Source organism: Taudactylus pleione, unplaced genomic scaffold, assembly GCF_031769625.1.
Source record: "Taudactylus pleione unplaced genomic scaffold, aTauple2 ptg000095l, whole genome shotgun sequence".
In the NCBI taxonomy this organism is placed as follows: Eukaryota; Metazoa; Chordata; class Amphibia; order Anura; family Myobatrachidae; genus Taudactylus; species Taudactylus pleione.
Genome location: NW_028284497.1, coordinates 34,143,824 through 34,168,743, shown reverse-complemented (window position 1 = coordinate 34,168,743; position 24,920 = coordinate 34,143,824). Strand labels below are relative to the sequence as shown.

The 24,920-nt window shown below is 43.8% G+C and overlaps 1 protein-coding gene across 1 annotated transcript in view; it reads right to left on the bottom strand.

Annotated features, from left to right (window-relative positions):
* Positions 1–24,920, bottom strand: part of FRMD3 (FERM domain containing 3) — a 247,169-nt gene that overhangs the window by 110,340 nt on the left and 111,909 nt on the right. Inside the window, exons 2-3 of the mRNA XM_088470113.1 lie at positions 21,778–21,882; positions 17,374–17,416 (exon numbers count right to left, since the gene is read on the bottom strand). Of these exons, the coding sequence (XP_088326239.1) occupies positions 17,374–17,416; positions 21,778–21,882 (148 nt within the window). The remainder of the gene's footprint in view (positions 1–17,373; positions 17,417–21,777; positions 21,883–24,920) is intronic.

Sequence of the window (24,920 nt, the reverse complement as noted above, 5' to 3'; positions counted from 1 at the left end):
AGAAAGGGATGTATCCACTTCTAAATATATTTATATAGCGCCCAGGTGTAGTTCTTTTTTGATTTTTGTGTATAAGATTGTCTATGTGTGAGTGTGGTGACACTCACTATCATTGAGAACTCCCATTATTGGCGACTGTGCGCAGACTGGGTAGAAACTTTTTTATTATATTATATTTTGCTCAGGATGCCTTGAAACGATAATGTTTGGGAACCAGTGCATGTATTGTTCCGTGATGTTAAAGACTAGCAAGTTATATGGAGCAAATCCATAGGCAACTGTACATACTGTAAGCCAACAGAGTAGCACAGGCCTCATCAAACACCACTCCAAGGAAATCATAGTCAATATTCCTCACACACTGTGGGGCAGATGTACTAAGCTCTGGAATGTGATAAATTGGAGAGCAATAAACTACCAACCAATCAGCTCCCTAAATGTCATTTTTCAAACACAGCCTGTAACATGACATTTATGAGCTGAATGGCTGGTAGTTTGTAACTCTCCAATTTATCACTTTCCAGAGTTTAGCACATCTCCCCACCAGTCTATAAGATTACACACATCAGATACAAACTTCATCAAAACACTTTGGGCTCCTCCAAAAGCCAGTGGGTGAGATGTGCTAAATGGCAAATGCGATAAAAATCCTGTTTTCTGGGTTTTACCGCATTTTCCATATGCACTAGTGGGTGGCCGCAGGGGCTCCGACACGGAGGGTGACGCCAGCTTTTGCTGGCGTTACCTTATAGAGGCCTATGGGCTTCTACTGCATCGCACTGGTCTGAGGGATCCGATCGGATCCCTCCCAGCATGCGTCACTCTGCGCATGCGCAGATGGCCTCCCAGGTCATAAACCCGGAAGTCCAGGGCGCATCGCTGATCACTAACGTAATTAGGCCCGTCCCTTTCATGGAAAAGTCCGCGATTTGCTGGTCCGCGAGGAAGGAACGGGGCTAAATTACGCAAATCACATGTTTTAGCCTCACCCTCTCCTCGCGGACACCCGAATTCCCTATTAAATCTCCCAATCCTGCCCGCTTCACTACTTAGTGGGCAGGATGCGGGAGATCTGCCTACACTTCCAGGGGTGCTGAGGGCTACCTGAAAATTTGGGAACCTCCCGTGACTTGGGAGTGTAGGCAAGTATGGAGTAAACTCTCTATTTATCAATATTATTTTTACTAACAGCCTTTTCACATTATTTTAGTATCACAATGTATTAAAGGGCTTTTGGAGCAATTTTCATGAAAAACTACTCCATGCCCTTTAATTCACATATTTTTAGTAAGTAGATCGCATTTACCATACATGTAATGGGAAATGTGATCTGCTCAGATTTACTAAAAATAAATTGTAAAAAAAATATAAGGGAAAGCCCTGTGATGATAACGCCACCTCTGCAAGCAAAGCAAAGCCGGGAGCCAGCCCCTGTGATCAGCTTTGTGGCCTAAATAGACCACAAGCTGATCACTTTAAAAAAAAAAAACAACACTTACCTGCATCCAGGGCCTGGTGATTTGTGCTCTGGTGATGTCCTCTGCGACTCCGGTCAGCTGGTCTCCAGGCTCCTGCACTGTACTGGTCTCCGTTAGAATGTTCACAGTGCAGGAGCCCAGAGTCCAGCTGACGGAGTCCCAGAGGACCTCACCGGAGGACCAATCACCGGGCAGTTAAGTATGTACTGCCCCGCACTAAGTGTCTGACAAATTTGGAGCAGCCAGCATAACCAATACTCTATCTTCCAATAATCCAGTCAGATGTGATCTGAAGAACTGAGCTTATTATTCGATAGAGGAACTTGCGTAGATGTACACAGATCGATGCGTATAAACAAATGTGCACGTGTGTGCATGTGTGATTTGATGAATGATGATAAGTAATGATAAGTGATGGGAAAACTAAACAAACAATGAAAAACAATTACTATATGTACATGGGAATGCAAGGCAAACATATACATAACATGGGATATGCAAACAACATGAAACATACAGTATGCAAAGTATAGACTGTAGTGTCACATAGTACAGCTAACATGCATAACATAACTGGCTAGCAGATCTATGGCACAGTTGAAGCTTAGAACTCACCATCGGATGTTGTACCAGGTTGAGCATATGTAATGATGACTGCCTGGGACCATGTGAAAAGGAAAATGGCTGCTTACAGCTCCTTTGGCCCATAATGCATTGCTAGACTGCTATGGAATGTTAAGAAGGACAAAATAGATCAGATATAAACTGCTGCTGTCCTGACCACTAGGTAGGGCTGCTAATATGAAATAGTGTATAATAACAAAACCTAAGCTGAAGACATGACAAAGTAAGCTGAACAGAGGAAAGTAGGGGTTGGTGAGCCAGCGGTGCATGCGAGGACACTTTCTCACTGTATTTTTTGCTAAAAATAGAATGAGAAGTATGTGAAGTGGATTCGCAGAGACAGAGCTTTATCACAATATTTGATAGGTCCTTGTGGTGTATTCAAATATCGCATTGCGATATTGGGAAAATTTATCACAGCCAATCCGCATCTGAGACTCAGATTGTGATAAGTATGCCCCAAAGTAACACACAAACTACCTAAAATGCCAGCCTAATTGGGCTGACTAACATAGAATACTTGTACAATAAAACTTATCTTATTCCAAAGTATGCTGCATATTGGCTCCTGATGAGGCTGCATTCTTATTATTAAAATTTATTCAGCAATCATTAATACTGACAGTTTTGGACATTTGCCCCACTACTTGCTTATCCACAAACATAACACACTGTTATTTATCTCCAAATGAAATGTAGATTTATAAAATAATGGCCTGATTTACGCTAATGTAATCGCAACTGCATTCTCTTACGGATCACAGTTGCTAAAATCAGTGGCGTCCCTCCCCGCGGTGTCACATGGTGTGGGGAGGGACTATATGCGCAAGAAGGGACATGGCTATGTGGGGAGGGGCCACGCAGCCCAAACCCCCGTGCCTATTACTTGGGAGGGATGGGGGGGGGTGCAGGAGGTCCCTGTGTGGAGTGCCAGCTGGCTCCCTCAGTGACAGGAGTTGAGTGCTGCACTTAATGCTACAGTGCAGCACATGGCTCCTGTCAGGAGGGGGAGTCTGCACCTTGGTGTTACCCCTCAGCAGCTGACAATCGGGTGCGGACCGCACCCCCCTTGTGATGCTACTGGCTAAAATATGCTAATGCCTTCCAAAGCATAGCCGAGAATAGAGAGGCCCACTGCTGCCTGCTCATATTCGTCCGAAGACATACAACAGCATCAACATTGGTACTATTGATGCACATCGGGCACATCATGCCTGACCATCCCCGATCACTGTAGCTCTCATGCTGCAAAGGTGATCGCAATGGCTAATTTATGCATGCATGAAATGGCTTTAGATTTAAACGGTCAGACAAACCTGCGTTTCTCTAACCACCCCCTCCCCCCCCCATTACCACCCACACTGACTACCCGTCACTCACTTTGCAAGTGATTCCTATGTACGAGAGTAAATGCAATGCAATAACTCTGAGTATGCGCAGTGCAGCGTATGCGCAACAGCAAACAATAGCAAAAACTCAGTCTGTGAAAATATCGGCATTGCATCCGTCTCTGAATCAGGCCATAAGTCCTTCAAAGTTTGCAAATTTATAAATTAAGAAAAGTAAAAAACTGAAAAAAAATAAATAAAAAACACAAAAAGAAAATACAAGTTCACAGTAGCCAACACAGGGCCTGATTCAGAGATGTGCGCTATTCTGATGTTTATACAGTTGAGCTATAATTATCCATTTGCACATCGCATGCGTAAAGTCCACATAGTCACTCGCAGGTGACTATTTTCACGAAGGTTGTCTGACAATCGGGCACAGTTTAGGGGAGTGGCAGCAAAAACTTAGCCATTTCACAACCGTTTTCGGGACTGGTCGCAGTCTGCATCTGTGATCCAGTATGCAGATAACATAGCTACGGCGTCTACGGCAATTCTGCACAAACATAGGGCTACTCAGAAGTCCGATTATCGAAGGATCCGCGATTGCGGCTGCTTCTATGTATGCATTCGCTTGAATTTGCAAAGCCACAGGTGGGTGTCTCAATACATATCCCTAGCGACTGTGACATATTTTCACACAACATAAATTTCTGTATTAGGGCCAGAATCCAGAGCTGCAGCAGTCAGTTACGAACTGAGGGCCTGATTCAGAGCCGCTCGTAAGCGGCCGCTCGTTCGCTCCGAGCGATGTTCGCACAACTGCGCATGCGTATGGGTTGTAATACGCATGTGCGAACCAGTCATTGCGGTCGGAAATTGTGTGCTCGCAAAATAGCAAATGCCTGCTAATTTGAGTGACAGAATGAGGCGTTTGTGGGTGGTAACAGGGAAAGGTGCTTGAAAACGGGGAGTGGAGAGCCGAACGCAGGCATGCCAAACGGTCAAAATGGGCGTTTTAAGGGTGTGCATAATTAACAAAGCAGCGTCATCGACCATGTTACTTGGTTGTCTTTTAGCCTGAACTGCTCGCATGATTGCGGTAGGAAAATCCTACCACAAGCACTGCGAGCAGTTCAGACGCCTTTCGATGTACTTGATTAATCTAATAAATAGCGGAGATGACGTAGGATGCGAGCGGCCAGGGGGAGTTTTTTAAAAAATAGTGAGCTCATGTTTCGTTCGCTCGTTCAGACATAGAGGCGGCAATAGACCGCAAAGAGCGAGCGCTCTATTTAAATATCCGGCCCCTTTTTCTGAACGAGCGAGCGCAAATAGCGTCCGGCTCTGAATCAGGCCCTGATACATTTAAAAAGGTCTATAGTTATCTGTAAAACATGGACCATTAGGGGGTCCTTGAGGACCAAACTTGGCCATTCCCAATCTATACCTTGCACATTGTCTGTGAGCTTTAACTGTCATTAAGCCTTGTATTCATCAAACAGGGTAGCAAAGAATAAGGTGGAGTATTGTATTCAGGTGCACTTATATTACATTCACATAATAGAGCGTTTGATTACATTGTTAAAAGTTATAAATCTTTATTGAAATAATTTAAAATAATACTGTATAGGGTTAACAATAAGGCGAAATATTAAAAACAGTCAAAGGTCTAGATAGATCTGTGCATAAAGAAAGAATAAGAAAATGTGTTTAAAACGTGTAGTTATCACCACTGGTTAGGTGTATGTATATCTCTCTGGGACTGGAATTATAGTTTAATTCGTATCCTCACATTCTCATGCCTTTGTATGATTTCCACTCTTATTACAGGAGTATGATTTTTTATATGTGCTTGTGACAAAGACAGCTAGCTAATAATATACAGAGAATATTAATGAACTGCTACATAAAGATATAGGACCTCATTCAGAGTCGGTCATAAGCAGCCGCTCGGTCGTACGCATCCTATGTTTCCAAACGCATGCGTACTGTTAGTTGTGCGCATGTGCGTACGAGACCTTGCAATCCAAAATGCTGTAGATCGTATGGCTTCCGAGAGTTGATTGACATGAAAGGCCGTTTGTGGGTGTTGACGGGGGTGGTGGTCTGAAAACACAGGCGTTCCTCAGCGTTTTCAGGGCGTTTTAGGGGCGTACATAAGTTACCTGCTACGACCGACATAGAAGGCCGGAAGAAGTAAAACGTCACTCTGCGAGCAGGTTAGAGGCCTGGCTGATCGTCCAGCTTGAGGTTGGGTACGTGCTCTCGCAAGCCCCAGAGTACAATCAATACTATCGAATGTTACTGATGTTAGGAGTGATGTTTCTATTTTGAACTACACAATGCAAGCAGCTAATAATCGTTTGTTGAAGCTAATAACACTGCTAATTGGCTTGTAATTGATTCAGTTGCGTTTGCATTAGCGAATAATAAGTATAAATATATTTCATGGGTATGGCTTATTCTATGCGTTTTTTTGTTAATTTTTGGTGTAATTTGCACACAACACAAGCGGCCGCAACCATCAGAAGAAAATTAACATACAGCGACAATGACTGACAACGATTGACTAGGTCACTAGCTGCTATCACTCGCTAGCTAGAGGAGGTGCATTATTCACGTATGGGCGTCACTTTGGTTACGACCGACCGGCCGTGCGATCGCTTCCTTTTCAGTTTTGCGGTCGTTAGGCGTACGACCGAGCGGCCACTTACGACTGACTCTGAATGAGGGCCATAATGTGTTGCTGATGTAACAAATTCTCTGACTGTTCATCGTGACTTGATATATTACGATACAGTTATACAGAAGTGTGATACCACAGTAGCTGGAAAATACCTCACAGATAACGGTATTGTTAATATGGGGCAATGAATATAGATTGCTAAGTCCTGTATGTAACATTACATGAGAAAGTGAGGAGACGAAATAAACTATAATTCCAGGCCCAGAGAGATATACATACACCTAACCAGTGGTGATAACCACAAGTTTTAAACACATTTTCTTATTCTTTCTTTATGTACAGATCTATCTAGACCTTTGACTATATTTAATATTTCGCCTTATTGGTAACCCTATACAGTATTATTTTTAATTATTTCAATAAAGATTAATAACTTTTAACTATGTAATCAAATGCTCAATGTGAACTTAATATAAGTGCACCTGAATAAAATACTCCACCCTTTTCTTTGTCACCCTGTTTGATCTATATCTCGGAGTATATGGTAGCACCTCAGTAACTTAATTAATTTGTGGAAATATAATAACTATTGTTAATAATTTCAGACAATATCAGGATCTATATGACTCTTTTTATTTACTGAGTTAATGTCACATGTAAAAGACAAGAGCCATTAATAAGAAATAATGATGAGATTATATTTATATTACTAGTGCGGGATCATATGTAATTTGTGTAAGCCTTGTATTCAGGCAGCAGAACATTTTATGCAGTAGCTCTGATTCAGACATGGACGGTATTGCAGAGCCGCACAGAAGCGACTGTGCAATATGCTCAACACAGTATAAATGCAGCAGGAGGTAGCTGGAGGAAATAGACACCTCCTTGCTGCATCTGAGAGATCCGAGTACAGCGTCCATAGATGATGCCTCTGATCTCCATCGCAACATCATGATCATCTGTCGCAATGGTTGCCCCTTTGGCCAGGCTTCCGTATCCTGAGATTTACTCAACCTGGCCGGTTCCTGGCCTTGGCCTTGTCCCTAATAGGAAAAGGGGGCACAATGCCCCCATTTCCGGAAGCGTTGGCCAGGAAGGCCCCCACTTCACTCCCCCAAACGCTGCAGTGCTGGGAGACACCGAGAGCAGGCTTGTATATGGATGGTTGCACATGTGCAGTACAAATCTTGTACTCCGATTGTTGCAGTCCTACAACAATCAGAGATTTGCGCTAACCATCGGCTTAGCGTACATCTCTGAATCAGGCCCTGAGTACAAATGTCACAGAGAGCAGTTCTCTGTGAGGTTAATAGCAATAAAGAGTCTGCTATATATAAATATTTCAGACTGATTTCTATACAGTCTGGGTCCAGATGTTTTGGTAAGGATACGATTGTACGGTATGCGTTCGGTTGGGATGCCGACACTTACAGTACCGGGGAAAGTATAAAGACGCCGGCATCCCGACAACTGGTATGCCAAAGGTAAATAACGGGGTTGGGGGGAAGGTTAGGGTTAGGTTTGTGGGTTAGGGTTAGGCACTAGGGGGAGGGTTAGGGTTAGGCACTAAGGGGGGAGGGTTAAGTTTAGGGTGCGGAGAGGGGGAGGTAAGGTTCAGGCCCTAGAAGGGGGAGATTAGGGCTAGGCACCTAAGAGGGAGAGTTAGGGTAGGGAGAGGGGGCGGGTATGCTAACCCTGTCGGGATCCCGGCGTCAGGATTCTGAACGCCAGGAATCCGACTGTCGGTATATCATACCAATTCCAATTATACATTTGTATGTATACCTAACCGCTGTATAGTTTAAAGTAGACATGTCTTAACATTTCAGTGGTTGGAGAAGTCTAATAATAAATGTAATCTCATATGATTATACAGAAACTGCATTTGCCATTCAGTGTTGGGTGTCACTACACATGCTTTAGGTTTTTTCTTTTTTTTTAAAGACCACCCTTGTGACACCAGCCTATACCTTTAAGTTACTTCTAGTTGCAAGGCTTGCATCTGACAGTACTGCTCTCCAATTACCCTGCTGAGCTTGGTATTCATCCAGGAGGAATGATCACACATCATTCTGACTGTCCCCAGGAAAATGAGCTGGTCCAGAGTCCATTGCACGTGGAGCTGGTTTTGCAAATGGCCGTAGAGCTTGTCTTCAAATGGTCACGGACCTAAAATGGTCACTGGCATCTCCTCTTACATCTGGAGACAGACATGGGGGCTGGGTTTGCTTCAGTAGGAAGTATCTGGTCTCTCACCAGATACTAGAGCACTATTATTATTACTACAAGAAACAGGCCCTACAGGGCTGTTAGCATATAAATAATAATTTTTGCCTATATTACAGGAAGCTCTGACCTAGACATGAGAATCACATTACAATAAACTCTGAATACTTCCTTTGAGCTGGGTTCCCCACTTTAGAACACAACTGATAAAATCTCACAGACAAAGAACCCACACAGCCAGGTACGTAGCCAGAACTTTGTGAGCCCCATAGCAACATTCTGAAGGGACCACTGTCCCAATGTTTCTACATAGACACCTTTCTACAGTAGTTGTTCATTTTATGCCTCACGATATTGCCCTAGTTCACATTATGTGCTGGATGCACTATAATCAATTATACGGTCAAACCCCCAAAAATGCAATTTTCGGGGGTTTGAACGCAATTCTCTTATGCACCAAGCTTCAGAAAGCAAAGCTTTCCACAGCTTGGATCCGGTGGACAAAGCCATCTTCAGATGGTGTTTCCCAATAGAAGCCTTTGGGCTTATTTTTGCATTCTGACATGAGAGGGATCCAATCGTATCCCTCCCAGCACCCCCCATGGCGCGCACATCATAAGATGCATGCACTAAGGGACTTCTGAGTCATAAACCCGGAAGTCCTTGTATCGCAAAGGACAGCTCTTATCAGGAGAGGTGGTAGGTGGGAGCATTGGGGAAAAAACCCTTTTGCTGTTCAACCAGACCAGTGTTGTTTGGCCTTCTGCTTGATATCACTGTCCCGCGGAAAACTGTGAACTTTCTTCCAGGCTGTGCTTTTCTAGCCTGCTGAGCAGGTTTTATTGCAGTATCTTCCAATATTATGTCCCAGCCATCAGTCCTTTAATTTTAACAAGATCCCCAGTCCCCAGTGAGAAAAAGGATCTCCATAACATAATGCTGCCACCCCCATACTTTACTGCTGGTAAGGTGTTTGCTGAGGAATGGGCAGTGTTATGCTTGTGCCACACATAGCGTTTTGAATTGAGGCCAAAAACTAAATTTTTGTCTCATCTGTCCACAAAACCTTATCCCACATTTTAGCTGGGTCTCTGCGATGTGCGATCCCAAGCAGCGCTATGCGGGGGGGGAGGGGGGTGCTGGCATATCGGGCAGTCGGCCACCCGATCGCACAATGTGTGGGGACCACCCGATATGTCGGCCGTCGGATCCCCCGTCGCGTCGCAAGGTGCATATCGCACCGTGTATGGGCGACTTAAGGCTGAGTGCTGAGGAATGGCGTGGTATGATTTCCAAAGAATGAGAAGCCCATTATGCCACAGTAATAAATATTATTTACAAAAATGGTATCCCAGCAAATTCATCCAAAAGATCATTATGATTAGTAATCAGAGAGATATTGCAAATAAACCAAAATCTTCAACCAGGCCTCTGCCAACATTCAGAGATTCAGAGACGGACGCCAATGCGATCCCAACTGAGTTTCCGTACGCAATACAGTTGCAAAAGTATGCTAATGCTAGCAAAGATCACCAGAGCATAAAGACACCCACTACAGCCTTCACACCTACGTGCGACTATGCATACCTACGTAAACATCGGTAACATCGAAGTTCATCGGCAGCCATTTTACCCAGGGAGCTCTTCTGCCATGCAGAGCTGCGTATGAAATTGTAGTGGCTAATTTATGCACACCCACCTAACGGCATTCAAACGGCCAGGCACGCCTGCATTTCGCTAACTACCCCCTGTCCACACCCCCAAACGATCACTTCCTGTCAATCAATCTGATGGTCTGCGTGAATGCACACTGTGATACATACACATGCGCAATGGCAAACAATCGCTAGATTTGCGTGCGATTTGCAGTTGCGTTCATCTCTGAATCAGGCCCATAGTAAATGCCACAGCACAAAAGTCTACCAACAGAAAATGACTTAATAAATATGTCTGTCACTACCTCTGGGGAAGCTAAGGCCCTGATTCAGAGCCGGACGCTCTGACCAGAGCGCTCGCTCTGAATCAGGGCCCACCTCCATTAATATGGAGTGTCCTCCTGGACGCTCGTATAGCTGTGGGTCACCACCCACAGCATATACGAGCGTGCAGGATGATGGTCGCGATGGTCTTGACCATCGCGACCATCGAAACTGCGAGCAGAAGCCTGCGGTTGAGTTTTTCAACCGCAAGGCCAGGAGTGATTTTGGCTCTATCAGAGCCAAAATCACTCCCACTGACATCACTAGTGATGTCAGTGGGGCCGGCTTCAGACGGTAGGCGTTCCCTTGGGAACGCCTCCATCTGGCAGGCACGCCCCCGGCACGCCCACCAAAGGGGGCGTGCTGTCAGTCAACATCGACAGCACGCCCCCTTTGATGAGACACTCCGAGCGAAGGAAAGTCCTTCGCTCGTAGGGTCTCGCGCATGCGCACGACGGAGCTCCCTCCGTCGTGCGCATGCGCAGTGCGGACCATCGACCCACTTGCGAGCGGACAGCCGCTCGCGAGTGGGTCTGAATGAGGGCCTAAATGCGTTACAGGGAGGCAAAAACTTTATATGATAACTTGTGCTCCGAACAAGCCCTTATAGATGTGACCTTTCAAAAGCATAAATTCTTTAAATGGGACAATAAGTCCCTTTTATAAACTACAACAAACCACTGATTTGGGAGGTCTAAATCTCCCCTGCATACAACGCTATTCAATAGCGGGCAATTACCGATTCGCCATGGATTGGATTAGTGGGGCCAACAATTACACTTCCTTCTCATGAGAACAAGCCTTTAGCCTTGGGGTACATCTTGCTGCTTTGTTACATACCCGATCATCCTCGATGCCACAAGAAGTTAAGAACTATATGCTCTGGGCCTGATTCAGACCCGCTCGCAAGCGGGTCGATGGTGCCCAAGTGCGCATGCGCACGACGGAGGCGGCTCCGTCGTGCGCATGCGTGAGACCCGAATAACGACGGCCAAGCCGTTGTTATGGGTCTCGCACCAAAGGGGGCGTGCTGTCGATGTTGATTGACAGCACGCCCCCTTTGGTGGGCGTGGCTGCCCAGACGGAGGCGTTCCCATGGGAACGCCTACCGCCTGGAGCCAGGCTCTGATAGAGCCAAAAGCACTCCTGGGCTTGCGGCAGCGAGACCCTACCGCAGGGTCTCGTCGCAAGCCCGATGGTCGCGATGGTCTTGACCATTGCGACCATCATTTTGGCTGCTCGCTATAGCTGTGGGCGGTCACCCACAGCTATGCGAGCAGCCAGGAGGCCGCTCCAAAAAGGAACAGGGACGGCCCTGATTTAGAGCGAGCGCTCTGTCAGAGCGTCCGGCTCTGAATCAGGGCCTCTGTTCCACTACTTAGTGCTTGGAGGCAGCTCCGCACACTTTTAAAGATCTTTCCTACCCAGTCCCTTTTTCTCCCGTTAGTGGTTAATCCTGCCTTTTCTGGGGGTCGATCATCAAAATATATTTGAAACTGGTCTATCCGGGGGTTGAAATATCTAGATGTCGGTTACATTACAGCCTTACACACTAAGGACCTGATTCAGATCCGCTCGCTAGGATGCATTTGCATGCAGCCAGACGATTGTTTGCATTCTGCGCGAATGTGTACGCATCGCAATGCGTGTGCGCGAACCAGTGCAAGCGATCGGAAAGCGTTTGCTTGGTGCGCATAGACTGCCCGGCTTAATGAATGACAGGAGAAGCCGTTTGAGGATGGTGACAGGGGCTGGCCACTAGAAACGGGGGAGTAGAGGTGTGAACGCAGGTGTGCCTGAGCGTCTTAATGCTGTTTCAGAGGCATGCATAATTAAAAGGCAATCTATAGTAAAGGTGTGTTATATATAATCCAGCTGCATCCACCAAAAGGGCCTGTGTACACCCTAAAAAAAGATTACCAAAGTAATCACGAAAAGAGAATCTATAGTAAAGGTGTTTTAATACTAACTAGACATGGCAGAAACCTGAGTCAAAACACCAAATGTAAATTGAGAAATAGTTCTTGTAATAATATGAACTAGTTCTTTGCCAGAAGTCTGTACAGACTAATCTAAAAAATCTGCTACAATGAAAATAGGGCCCTCATTCAGAGCCGCTCGTTAGCGGCAGTACGCTCGTTCCGAGCGATGTTTGCACATCTGCGCATGCGTACGGTTTTTAGTACGCATGCGCGAACCAGTCAGTGTGGCCAAAAATCGTTTGTACGCTATATAGCGAGTGCCTGCTATTTTGAGTGACAGAATGAGGCGTATGTGGGTGGTAACAGGGGAAGGTGCTTGAAAATGGGGAGTGGAGATCCGAACGCAGGCGTGCTTAAAGGTCAAAATGGGCGTATTATGGGTGTGCATAATTAATACAGCAGCGTCATTGACCACGTCACTGGGTTATTTTATAGCCAGAACTGCTCGCAAATTTGTGGTAGCAAACACCAACCACAAGAATAGCGAGCAGTTCATACGCTGGTCGATGTACTCGATTAATCTAATAAATAGCGGACATGACGTATGGTGCGTGCGGCCAGGGGGCGTTTTTAACAAATAAACGAGCGTATGTTTTGCTCGCTCGTTCAGACTTAGAGGTGTGAACAGACTGCAATTTGCGAACGGATCATTTGAATAGCCACACCTTGTTTTTGAACGAACGACCGCAAATAGCGAACGGCTCTGAATGAGGGCCTAGGTTCCTTAATTAGGATCCATTTGTATAGAAAACTCTGTCCATCAAATTGACTGATCTCACCAGATGATAATGTCCACAATCGGGAGTCTTAAGGTGCGTACACACTAGACAATATGCTCCCTGAGCGATATCGTGTAGTGTGTCCCCGGCAGGTTGTGCTCAATGTCGTTCATGACATTGAGCACAGCCGCTGAACGATATCATTAATGATATCGTTCAGCGCCGGGCTCTCTCCCCCATTCCCCAACATGCAGCAACCTGACGAGGTCGTCAGATTGTGCTGCATGTTCAGGCGATGGACAATGTCGGAAACCACCAGCGGGAGTGCGCATCGCTGGTCGTTTCCGACATAAAAGTGCACGATTTGTGCACGATTACTGTGCGATTGCACGATTACGATGTCGTAATCGTGCAGTCGCTCAGTAATATCGCCCAGTGTGTACCTACCATTAGTATATTTGGTCTGACCTCCGGGTCTTGGAATGTTAACACTTATAGTGAGCACTGAACTGTGTATAGGGGCCGTTCATAAGGAAAGTTTTAATCGGTTTATTGTATGAGGGTATTGTATTTTATTGCTGCTATTAATCTTATATAAAGAACTATTTCTCAATTTACATTTGGTGTTTTGACTCAGGTTTCTGCCATGTCTAGTTAGTATTAAAATTCATATTCCTTTTTATTTAAGCGCAACACCTTTACTATAGATTCTCTTTTCGTGATTACTTTGGTAATCTTTTTTTAGGGTGTACACAGGCCCTTTTGGTGGATGCAGCTGGATTATATATAACATATTACAATTTCTTATTAGCGCCAGGCTGAACCAAACTTTTATAATTAAAAGGCAACCTCATTGTATACGTCACTTGGTAGTATTCACTCGCAGTCCTTGCAGCAGGGTATCCGATGTTACTCGATGTTACTGATGGATGCATACACTTCCTGGATATGACGTGCGCAAGTGGGCGTCTTAAGACAGGCTGGTGGGCGTCTGCATACACAATGCAATCATACGCTAAGACATAGTGGGCGTGCTAATGCCTTGCCGTGCGGTCACCTGCCTTGCAGAATTTGCATACGCATCTAGCGTGCAAACGCATCTAGCGAGCGGGTCTGAATCAAGTCCTACAGTAAGTCAGCTGAAAAGCAATTTTCCACACCTCAATATACAGTTACTCCCTTATCTCCAAGTGTCATGTTACATTAAAAAAATATTATGATTCTTGACTGATGAAGATAAACAATGTAGATTGGATGGTGCGCTACACCTCAGACCTCTGGAACCCTTTTCGTCCTCTTATATGTATATACATCTATTCGTTCTATAATTCATTTGGAGACGATTTCAGGGGTTTGGCCAAATGGAAAGAGATTTTCCCTGACCTTACTCTATCCCAGATGGCAACAGTCACTAAATAGCTAAACAAACAATTAATTGCCACATCCTACGCAGAAATGAATGATAAGATTTTACATCGTGTATATTATACCCCCAAGCTAAAGTTTACAGTGGAGATTGGTTATAAAGCACAAAAACATATTTGGTGAAAACCAGTCTATTATCACCACATACCAACCATCAGGGGTGTTTTAAGAGAGGAGGGGGCCCGTGTGCAGACTCAGTGTGGGCCCCCTCCTCTGTCCGGCAGTGCCAGAATCTACTGCGCATGCGTGTATCTCTGGGAAAATGGCGTCTTCATCGTTTTCCCGGGAACAGCAGTTTTGCGCATGCACAAGTCACTCCCCTGCCTCCACTTCCCCAGTGATTTTTGCTGCTCTACAGCGCCGTCCGGAAAGGAATACTTCTTTATACTAGAGTATTCTAGTGGAAAATCTTACTTGTCATTTGTCCGACATCTGTAGCTGAAGCACTGCCCAACATGAAAGGCATGATGGTGTACTTTTAATATCCTCTGTGTGCTTTTAAAGCAATTTTCTATTTGTCAGCAGATAAGATTATAGGCTTCCAGCAAATCCAGTTTACTAAACAATTTGTTTCTTCTTAAATTGTTGAAAGCTCAGTAATCAAAGGAAGAGAACATTTGTCTCTGACCTGTGTTTGGATAAGTCCTGTGTAGTCTATACAGAAGTAAAGTGTAACATCTTTTTATTTGCTTATTTATTTTCTAAACAAAGTATATTATTACCGCTGCTGCAAAGCCAGAAGAATCTGCTATTACTTACTGTAAGCCTTCTTGGCCTATAGGTTCTACCATATGAAGGAATATCCCCTGGAAATCGCAGTTTCCAGGACTGTGTGGTTGTTAAATGTCTGTTGTTATTTGAAAAAAAAAAAAAACTGCAGAAAAAGCTAAATACTACTGAACAGAAAGAATAAAGCTGGTAGCCCTTCAGGGACATCTATGAAACCTGCAAATAGATTTCTCAGCAAAAATTGCTCCAGGAAAGAATTCAAAAATGTGTTAAAAATCGAAAGTTATTTATTTTGATATGCTGCCGAAATAGCCCTATCTATAATACTAGTAGCTAAAAATCCATTCTCTCCTTAGCTAACACATAGTAAAACTGTGAAATGTCTGGTCACAAATGTATGAAATAGCAATGGTACAGAGAATATTTTGAATTCACTTCTAGTGTTATGAATGTACTCCTCCTCCATTCTTTGTTGTGGTGGATATGTATAAATGACACCAACACATACTATAGGTTACAGCAGGTTCTATGAAGTAGAAAAAATCTTCATAACATGTGACTCACTCCTACATCTTGGTGTGTAGTGATCTATTCATCTGCAAATTGCTTTGAAATTGTGACACTAAAATGTATGTACTGTATTTTTCTGTTCAAAAGCTGCAGCGTTTACCTTTTTTAAAAGTATTTGTCCACCTCAACAGCATTTACAGTGAGAGGTTCTGTAGAGGTGCTGCTGTATAGAGGTAGGTAAAACCGCATCATTCAATGCGCCAAGCGGTGCGAGAGAGCTGACGTGAGTCTACAGGTCATCTTTTTTGCCCAAAAATGCATCTTAGTCACAATGTGACTACATCCCCCCTCTTATCGGGTACGTACCGCCGTTAATTACCCCGGTATATACTTAGAAATGCGATTAAACTCCAGTGATGGATAGGTACCAACAAGGGACAGGAACAAAAAAACTGGTCCAGCAGAGACATCTGGATACATTTATGAGCGAAGACATAATTGACATTACACAAGGCATTTTAGAAAAAAGTTTGCCAGTGTATTAACCTAGGTATGGGGTGACATTGTGTTAGTTAGTTTTATACCTTCTTGATACCAAATGTTTACAATTAAACCCTCCAAGATTAATCAAGCCTCCCACATCCTTCACTGGAGCAGTGGGCGGATGCAGAAGGTTTGACTACTCTCCTACTATGAATCAAGTCATCATCATGGTCACACCCCCTGTCACTTACTACCGCAAATCACAGCATTATATCACAAGGGTGGGGCCACCATGATACGATAATCAGCAACACGCCCCTATTCTCATCCTCTCCTATATCCCTGGGTAGAAAGCATGGCAAGTATGGCATGTATTTTTTAGACCCATGCATCCAATGATGTCATAATGCACTCCCATTGATATCACACATCACTTGCCAGTAGGCCATACCCCCAAGTAATTAAATTATTTGTGAGAGGATAATCACATCTTATTTGAATTGACAGAAGAGCTCTGGAAGGAGATAAAGGGATTAAGAGGAAGAGAAAGTACATCACAGAACTGTACTACACTGCAGGTAGACATGTTATCACCATCATGAAAACTAGGTAAAGCCCTATACCAACAATATTTGATACCGTTATCCTTTAATATCTAAATTAGACAACTATACAAAAAGTTTATTTAGGATGTAAAAATTCTGTACTTAAAAACCATAAATAAATAAATAAATTAAATCAATAAAGATCATTTGCTACTTTTTTATGTACAATGCTGAGAGGAATAATATACAAGGAAAATGATACAAAAATGCATTTTATACTAGTGAAATTAACTAAAACATTGCAACAATATATTCATAATCATAATAAGAGGCTGTTCCGATTCAATAAGCCACAGAGGATGTTGTATTTTAAATAAAGATATGATACTGGTCTACTTTTAGGTTAATAAATACCTTAATTAACTGTAAACTTATAATGAATAAACTAATCATTATAAATTATATATACAGTAATCCAAAAATATCAAAACTATATAATAAATTAGTGAACAACTCCTCACACTGTTTGTGCCCTGTAATTGACTGTATCTTTAGAGGTTTTGACCACGGCATTAATGCAACAGGCCGGTCAAAGCGATGGGAATTGATATTGTACATAGTATGTTGTAACAGCCCATTAGGATAAGAACACTTACATTTCATTTGCTTGGAAATGGGTTTGTTGGGATCAAGCCAATGCTGAAAAGAAAAAGTAGAGGACAGTGATTATTGACCAATCTAACAAAAACAGATTATATATATATTGTGATAGGATATAGCTACAGTAGGTGGCATTGGTGAGGCACTGAATATGTGCTGGGATGGTGAGATCCACCTAAACACGTTATCTGCTGCCCAGAGGATACAGCCCATGTGGGGATGTGGCAGCCAAGGAGGCCTGTTGCCATACCAGCAAGAAGCAGGCAGGACTGATGTACTAAGCTCTGGAAAGTAATTACACTGGAGAGTGATAAACCACCAGTCAGTCAGCTCCCAAATGTCATTTTTCAAACACAGCCTGTAACATGACAGTTGGGAGCTGAGTGGCTGGTCATTTATCACTCTGCACTTTATCACTTTTAAGAGCTTAGTACATCCCCCCCCAGGGCCACATTTAACAACGAGTTTTATCACTTACAACGAGTGATAAAACTTGTTGCGTATGATAAATGGTGCTCCAGCCAATCAGCTCCCAACTGTCATTTTTCAAACAGCCTGATTGGCTGGAGCACCATTTATCATACGCAATGAGTTTTATCACTCATTGTAAGTGATAAAACGAGAATAGGTGCAGCCAGTGATCATCTACTACCAATAACATTGATTGACGAAATATATAGAAATGTGCCATTTCCATGTAAGCATCCAGCCTTTGCCATCTGTAACTGCTACCCAGGTTTCCTCAGAGCTCAGCATAAATGGAGACATGGTTCTAGAAATGGTTCTGCCAAAATATATAAGGTACACAGCAATGAGCATATCTTGATCTGCCCAATCTTACATGTAAAATTATTGTCATATAAAAGATGTAAATTGTCTTTAGAAAAAAGCATAACGTTCTTTTCATCCTAATTTCTATAAAAGGAGGGGAGCTATAGGTCTGTGGTTTGCCATGCAGAAAAAAAAAAGATGTTAAGCTGTTTTTGTAACATTCTCTAACTTCTTTAAATATCCCTCCATGGGTCCATTTAAATGCTAGAATTACATGGTTTCAGTGTTTAATTAGAGGAAAGAGAAAACATAAAGGATGTTTTATAGCAATACATTTGCCATAAATCAGGCCTTTGTACTTATATCCAAAATGTGACTGTCATTCACAGCAATTAGAACACTAGGGGCTCCATTTACTAACGAAACATAACCCCTTTAGCGCTCGCTAAAGAGGTTATGCCACCCATCTGCATTTAATAAACAGCCGTAATCTAAGATCACCGCTGTTTTCACAGCATCGCTCTCGCCATCTTTTAGATGGCGAGAGCGATGCAGTCCCCATTGCCGGCAATGGAGACCTGGCGGTGCCTTTCCAGCTTCGGCGAAGCCTTCCAAGCACTGCCGGGTCCCCGCATCATGCACATGCGCAGACGGACCGCCACGCATGCGCATAACACTGGAGCCCCGTTGCTGGCAGCGTTAGGCTCGCCGAGGACTACACGGGACCTCACCGAAGGGGTAAGTATTAATAAATATTAGTGCCATTTTCGTTTGTATCACAGTGATTCTAAACGAAAATTGCCGCTGGTATTTTCGTTTGTTTATAAATGTGGCCCTAGATACCTTATTTTCAGAGAACATGGAAATTATGAATTGCTACTTTATGGTTCTATTATTATTAACCATAAATGGATCCTTTAGGTATGTTATGTGATCCTGCATTTACGTTTTGCTCTTCCTGTAATATGTTTAATGTACAATTTTCTACTTTATTTTGTCCTTCTCTGTGAATGGAAGTTAATGAAGTGACTGGAAAGTTTACTTCTTATATTCTACAGGGAAGCCCTGATTTGTGAATATGTAAAAATACAAAAGATATAAGGCTAATTTAAGCAGCTAAAAGGGACATATTTATTGAAATATATGGTCTGCCCCGAAAATTATGAATCGCTATCACCAAAACTTGCGGCAATAAGGTTTCTTTTTTCGCTAAAGTGTACCAATTTTGACCGCTGGGACATGGGCTCCGAAAAAAGCCTGTCCCAGCTATCAGGAAAAAGTTTTCCCTACAGACCCCCTTGTGGCTTCTGCACATGTACGGCTTTCCAGCTGTGCATGCTCAATTCAGCAAAAACCGCAATGCACTTCAGGATGTACTGCAGCCCAGCGGAGAGGGCTAACTGAAGATGAAGTAAGCCCGCTCAGACAAGATCCTCAAACTTTGCTTTGCAGATCTTTTAAAAACCAGGCCCTTAGAAAACTATGGGGATGGCTGCTGCAGGAGCCGGCGGACATAAAGCAGGAGATATCTCAGATATGCGTAAACAGCAATTTTGCATGTTGTAAGGGCAGAATTGATTAATAAATAGGACACTATAAGAGCTAATGCCATATCAAAATTTAGGAGAAGGGCCAGGTAATTGTACATCATCCTCTTGGGTCCCTTCTTATCATTCAAAGGTCCAGGGGCCTCATTGTGCATACCCAAGGCTTGAACATACTCAGATGATATCGCAGCTAGGCTTTACTGAGTACAGAGGCGGCCGTGGGAGGCTGAGCAAGCAACATATTCCTCTGCCATGACATCACACCACTGCCTTTGGCATTTTGTTACTGGTTTTGTTCAACATTTCAGTTGGCAAGATGTCTTAGTTATCAAAGATAGTCAGCTTTACTTAAGGGGCATGATTATTATTTCTTGCATCCTCAATGAGTATAATTTATTTTTATTGCTGCAAATTGCAGCAATAACAAATTTATCAGGGCTATCTTATATATAAAATGCATTGGTCTGTTTGTTTGTCTGTCCAGTTATGCATTCGGACACCCCTGCACTGATTGGGATGAACCAACGTGAGGTGGTCCAGTTGGATCCTGGACAGGTTTTAGGGAGGATAGGGTCCTGGTCTGACCTCCTGTTGGTGTACACTGGGCAGAACCTTGACCGGGGGAGCCTGTTCTGGGCCTTCCACTGGATGGATTTGGATGACATCACATAATAAAACTTAATGCCGGGTACATTGGCTAGTTTATCAATATTTTCTTAAAGGGACACGTGAACACTTTACTCATGGGTTTGAAGCTGTTGCAGATACTTGCACCAGGGCCGAAACTAGGATTTTTGTCACCCGGGGCAAGGCCATAATTTGGTGCCTCCACCAAAAAAAATATAACATCGAGGACGAAAAGGGTGTGTGGTTTTGTAACACAGTAATGCCCCTTATAATACATTATGCCACACACTAATTGCCCTTATAACACATTATGCCACAGTAATGCCCCCTACAACACATTATGCTACACAATAATGTCCCTTATAACACATGCCACCGTAATATCCCTTACAACAAATTATGCAACACAGTAATGCCCCTTACAACACATTCTGTCACAGTAATGCCCCTTACAACACATTATGCCACAGTAATGCCCCTTATCCATTAAGCCACAGTAATGCCCCTTATTCATTAAGCCTCAGTAAGGCCTCTTTTACATTAAACCACACTAAGGCCTCATCTCCCTTCGCTTACCTGCCAGGGCCATGCGGTGGGTGAGCTCGGGGTGGCACGGGACGGGGCTGCCACACGCTGGGGAACTGTCAGTACTGCCATCATTGTAATGTGGAGCTACTCGCAAACCATTTGTAGCTCACGGACCGGCAGCCTCTGCTGATTGGCTGTCGGTCCGCGAGCACTGATTGGCTTGCGACTGGCACCACATTAGACTGATGGTGTCTCTGTGCCTCTCAAGGCTGGGATGCGGCTCCAAACCCACAAGAGCAGCAACCTATCCTCCCGGCAGCCTCTCCCCGGCACCCCCTCAAGTCCGGCACCCAGATTACATGCCACTTAGCCCCCCACTAGCTGCGGCCTTGCGTGCACGCACATGGCCATCTAGCCACACATGTCCAAGTGGTCATTAAACAAAAGGGAGCCTTCAGATCTCTCTCCGAAAACAAATGCGATCTTGTAGCCTAGAGGAAACAATAGCTAATGCCATCTAAAGAAGGCATTAGCTACCGAAAGCCAAGCTCTGAAAAGCTTTTAAGGGCTTGATAAATTTGCCAATATCACAGTCCCCATAAAAACCGAAGGGGATGACTATAGTGATTGAAAATATAGAGACTGCAGCAGATATCAGAGATATCAGATTTGGTACTCTCCTAAAACATACGTGGGACACTTAATCAATGTGGAAACTGCAGTTTTCTGCAAAAAGTGCTTAATAAATATGCCCCCAAATGAGGCACAGAGAGTTCAACTGGAACAGTCGTGATCTCCACTCTGTTCAAAACATTGGAAAAGGGAACTGGCCTCTGTTAACTCTAGCATGTGTTGAGGGGCTTGGAGAAATGTCTTAGGGAGTTTACTTTATCTCCATGTAAAAACAATGTAAATTAATATACATACTCGCTGCTTATCGGGGTCAACAAAGCGGATTCCGAAGTAATCCTTTTCCATCAGGCTGTAGTGATTGCAGATATGATCAAGGAGAAATTGGCCTTTGGTCTCTTTCTGGAAGAGAAAATGTGCATATTAGTTATAGGAGCATCATTGGGTCATTAGCCACTCAACATTGCAGAAAGGTAAACTGCTTCCATTTCTCATGCAGCTTTTCATGAAATATATTCCATAAATGGCTACAGCTGCTCTTAAGTAGGACAGATAATATAATGATACTTATATAAATAGCATATTGATATACAGCGCGCACTTATTATGTTAAAAGTCAATGAAAGATAACTAATGATCTAGAAACATTGATACACTTTTTCTTCTTTTGTACTTCCTTATTCTCTTCTAACATATATTACTCAGAACATGGGAGAGATATAAAACCTTAATAGGGTAATAATGTAAACACGCTGATAGTAAATTACCTGTGTTTCACTCTTAATGATATTGGAAATGTGCACCAAAGCCTTCAGGTCAAAGAATACAACAAATAGTTCCCAAGCCAATGTGGAAGAAATTAGAAGGCACCTCTATGAATTGGAACATTATTAGTGAATCCGAAGCTCTCATGTCTCTATATCATTAGTTATCTTTGATGGACTTTTAACACATTGTAACACCGGTGTGCGCTGTACTGTATATCAATATTGCTTTTTATATTTTCCCTTGTTCTCTATTTTTTTTGAGAATACATTTATTGATAGCAGCAATCGACATCTACAGCGCTGTGTAGAGTTAGACCCTATTCTATTACAGTAATTATAATCATGCTTGCCTATTATTCTGGAATTTCTGGGAGACGCCCAGATTTGATACAAAAATTATGAATATAGTGTAAGCTCTCCCAACAAATTCAACAGACTTCCTTAAGCTTAAAAACTTTCAGCATTTGTACTTTCCAATTCCAGTGTATTAAGCTTGAAGTATGGAATTATACATACATGATATATATATATATATATATATATATATATATATATATAAAAAACATTTCCATATCTCCCAGAAACTCATATGAGCACATGTAGCTGAATTGTCATGTCAACATATACTGTATAGAATTCATGCCCCTTAATAGGGTTTTAAAGCTGGTGCGCTCGCTGACTCAACATGCTATGGCTTAAATGAATACAGTTTAACAGTTTTTTTTAATGCAAACCTCGTATGCGAACAATTTGAACTTCAAACACCATAAGTCATTCAGAAATATTTATATACTTTTTTTTATCATAAAAAATATGAGATATGGTAAGAACTTACCTTTGTTATCTCTATTTCTACGAAGTCCATAGGGTTCCACAGGATACCTTGGGGTATAGGTGATGACGTCAGGCATCGGGCACCATACAGTTAAAGTTTTCAGCCTCCCAGGATGCACTAGGGTCCCCCTCCTATACCCCGCCCCCGAGCCAAGGCATCTCAGTTACGTACCAAGCCATAGGCCGGAGGACGATAAGGAAGAGAGAGAAAAAAGATCTGGACACACACAAGAATCACGTTCTCACCAGAGGGAGATGGAAAAACCGGTGACCAGAGCAAAGCCCATCTGCAGCACAGGTGCGACAGGGCGGGAGTCCTGTGGAACCCTATGGACTTCGTAGAAATAGAGATAACAAAGGTAAGTTCTTACCATATCTCATATTTTCTACATCAGGGTCCATATGGTATCCACAGGATACCTTGGGGATGTCCCAAAGCAGTATCCTTTAAGGGTGGGGACGCTCCTGTGCAGAAAGGAGAATCCGCCGCCCGAAGGAAGCATCCTGAGAGGCAAAGGTGTCAAACGCATAATACCTCACAAAGGTATGGACCGAGGACCACGTGGCAGCCTTGCAGATCTGGACTGCAGAGGCACCACGTTGAGCTGCCCACGAAGGACCCACAGACCTAGTGGAATGAGCCCTCACAGAGGATGGAACCGGAAGGCCTTCATGAAGATAAGCTTCAAAAATTGCCATACGAATCCAACCTGCCAAAGTCTGCTTTGAAGCAGGCCAACCCTTTTTACGGAAGCCATTGAGGACAAACAAGGCGTCCAACTTCCTAAACGAAGAAGTGCGGTCAACATAAATCCTTAAGGCCCGCACAACATCCAAAGTGGCCTCACCCACTGACAGGTCAGGTGAGTAGAAAGCCGGCACAACGATTTCCTCGTTGATGTGGAAACTTGAAACAATATTAGGAAGGAATCCAGGACGAGTGCGCAGCACCGCCCTGTTCCTATGAAAAATCAGTAAAGGGGGTCTACAGGAGAGAGCCCCTAAGTCAGAAACACGTCTGGCCGAAGCAATGGCCAGAAGGAAAATTGTTTTAGCTGTCAGCCATTTAAGGTCCACTGAGCCCAGTGGTTCAAACGGCAGTCCCTGGAGAGCCCTCAGGACCACAGCTAAATCCCAAGGTGCCACCGGTGGAAAAAAAGGTGGCTGAATTCGAAGAACACCTTGCATAAAGGTGTGCACATCAGGGATTGCAGCAATCCTACGATGGAACCAGACTGACAGGGCAGACACTTGCACCTTCAGAGACACAAGACAAAGCCCATGGTCCCATCCCGCCTGTAGGAAAGATAACACTCTAGACAGATGGAACTCCCGAGGGGCATAACCTCTCGGTCGACACCACTGGAAGAACGTATGCCACACATGATGGTATATCCTTGCAGAAGATGGTTTCTGAGCATAGTTTGCACTACAGAGCTGGAAAACCTCCTGGACCTTAACATGGCCGTCTCAACAGCCATGCCGTCAAAGACAGCCGAGTCAGGTCCGGGTGAAGACAAGGACCCTGTGACAGTAGGTCCAGTCGTAACGGCGACCGCAGAGGAATGTCCACGGACAGCCCCTGGAGGTCTGAGAACCACTCCCGCCTGGGCCACGCGGGAGCTATCAACAGGAGCGTCCCTCCTTCCTGTTTGAATTTCCGGATTACCCGTGGAAGAAGGGAAAACGGAGGAAATAGATAAGCAAACCGGAACGTCCACTGGACGGACAGAGCATCCACCAGAGACGCCTTTTCGTCTCTTGTGCGAGACCCGTACACCGGCAACTTGTTGTTGTGCCGTGACGCCATGAGGTCGATCTCTGGAAGACCCCACCTGT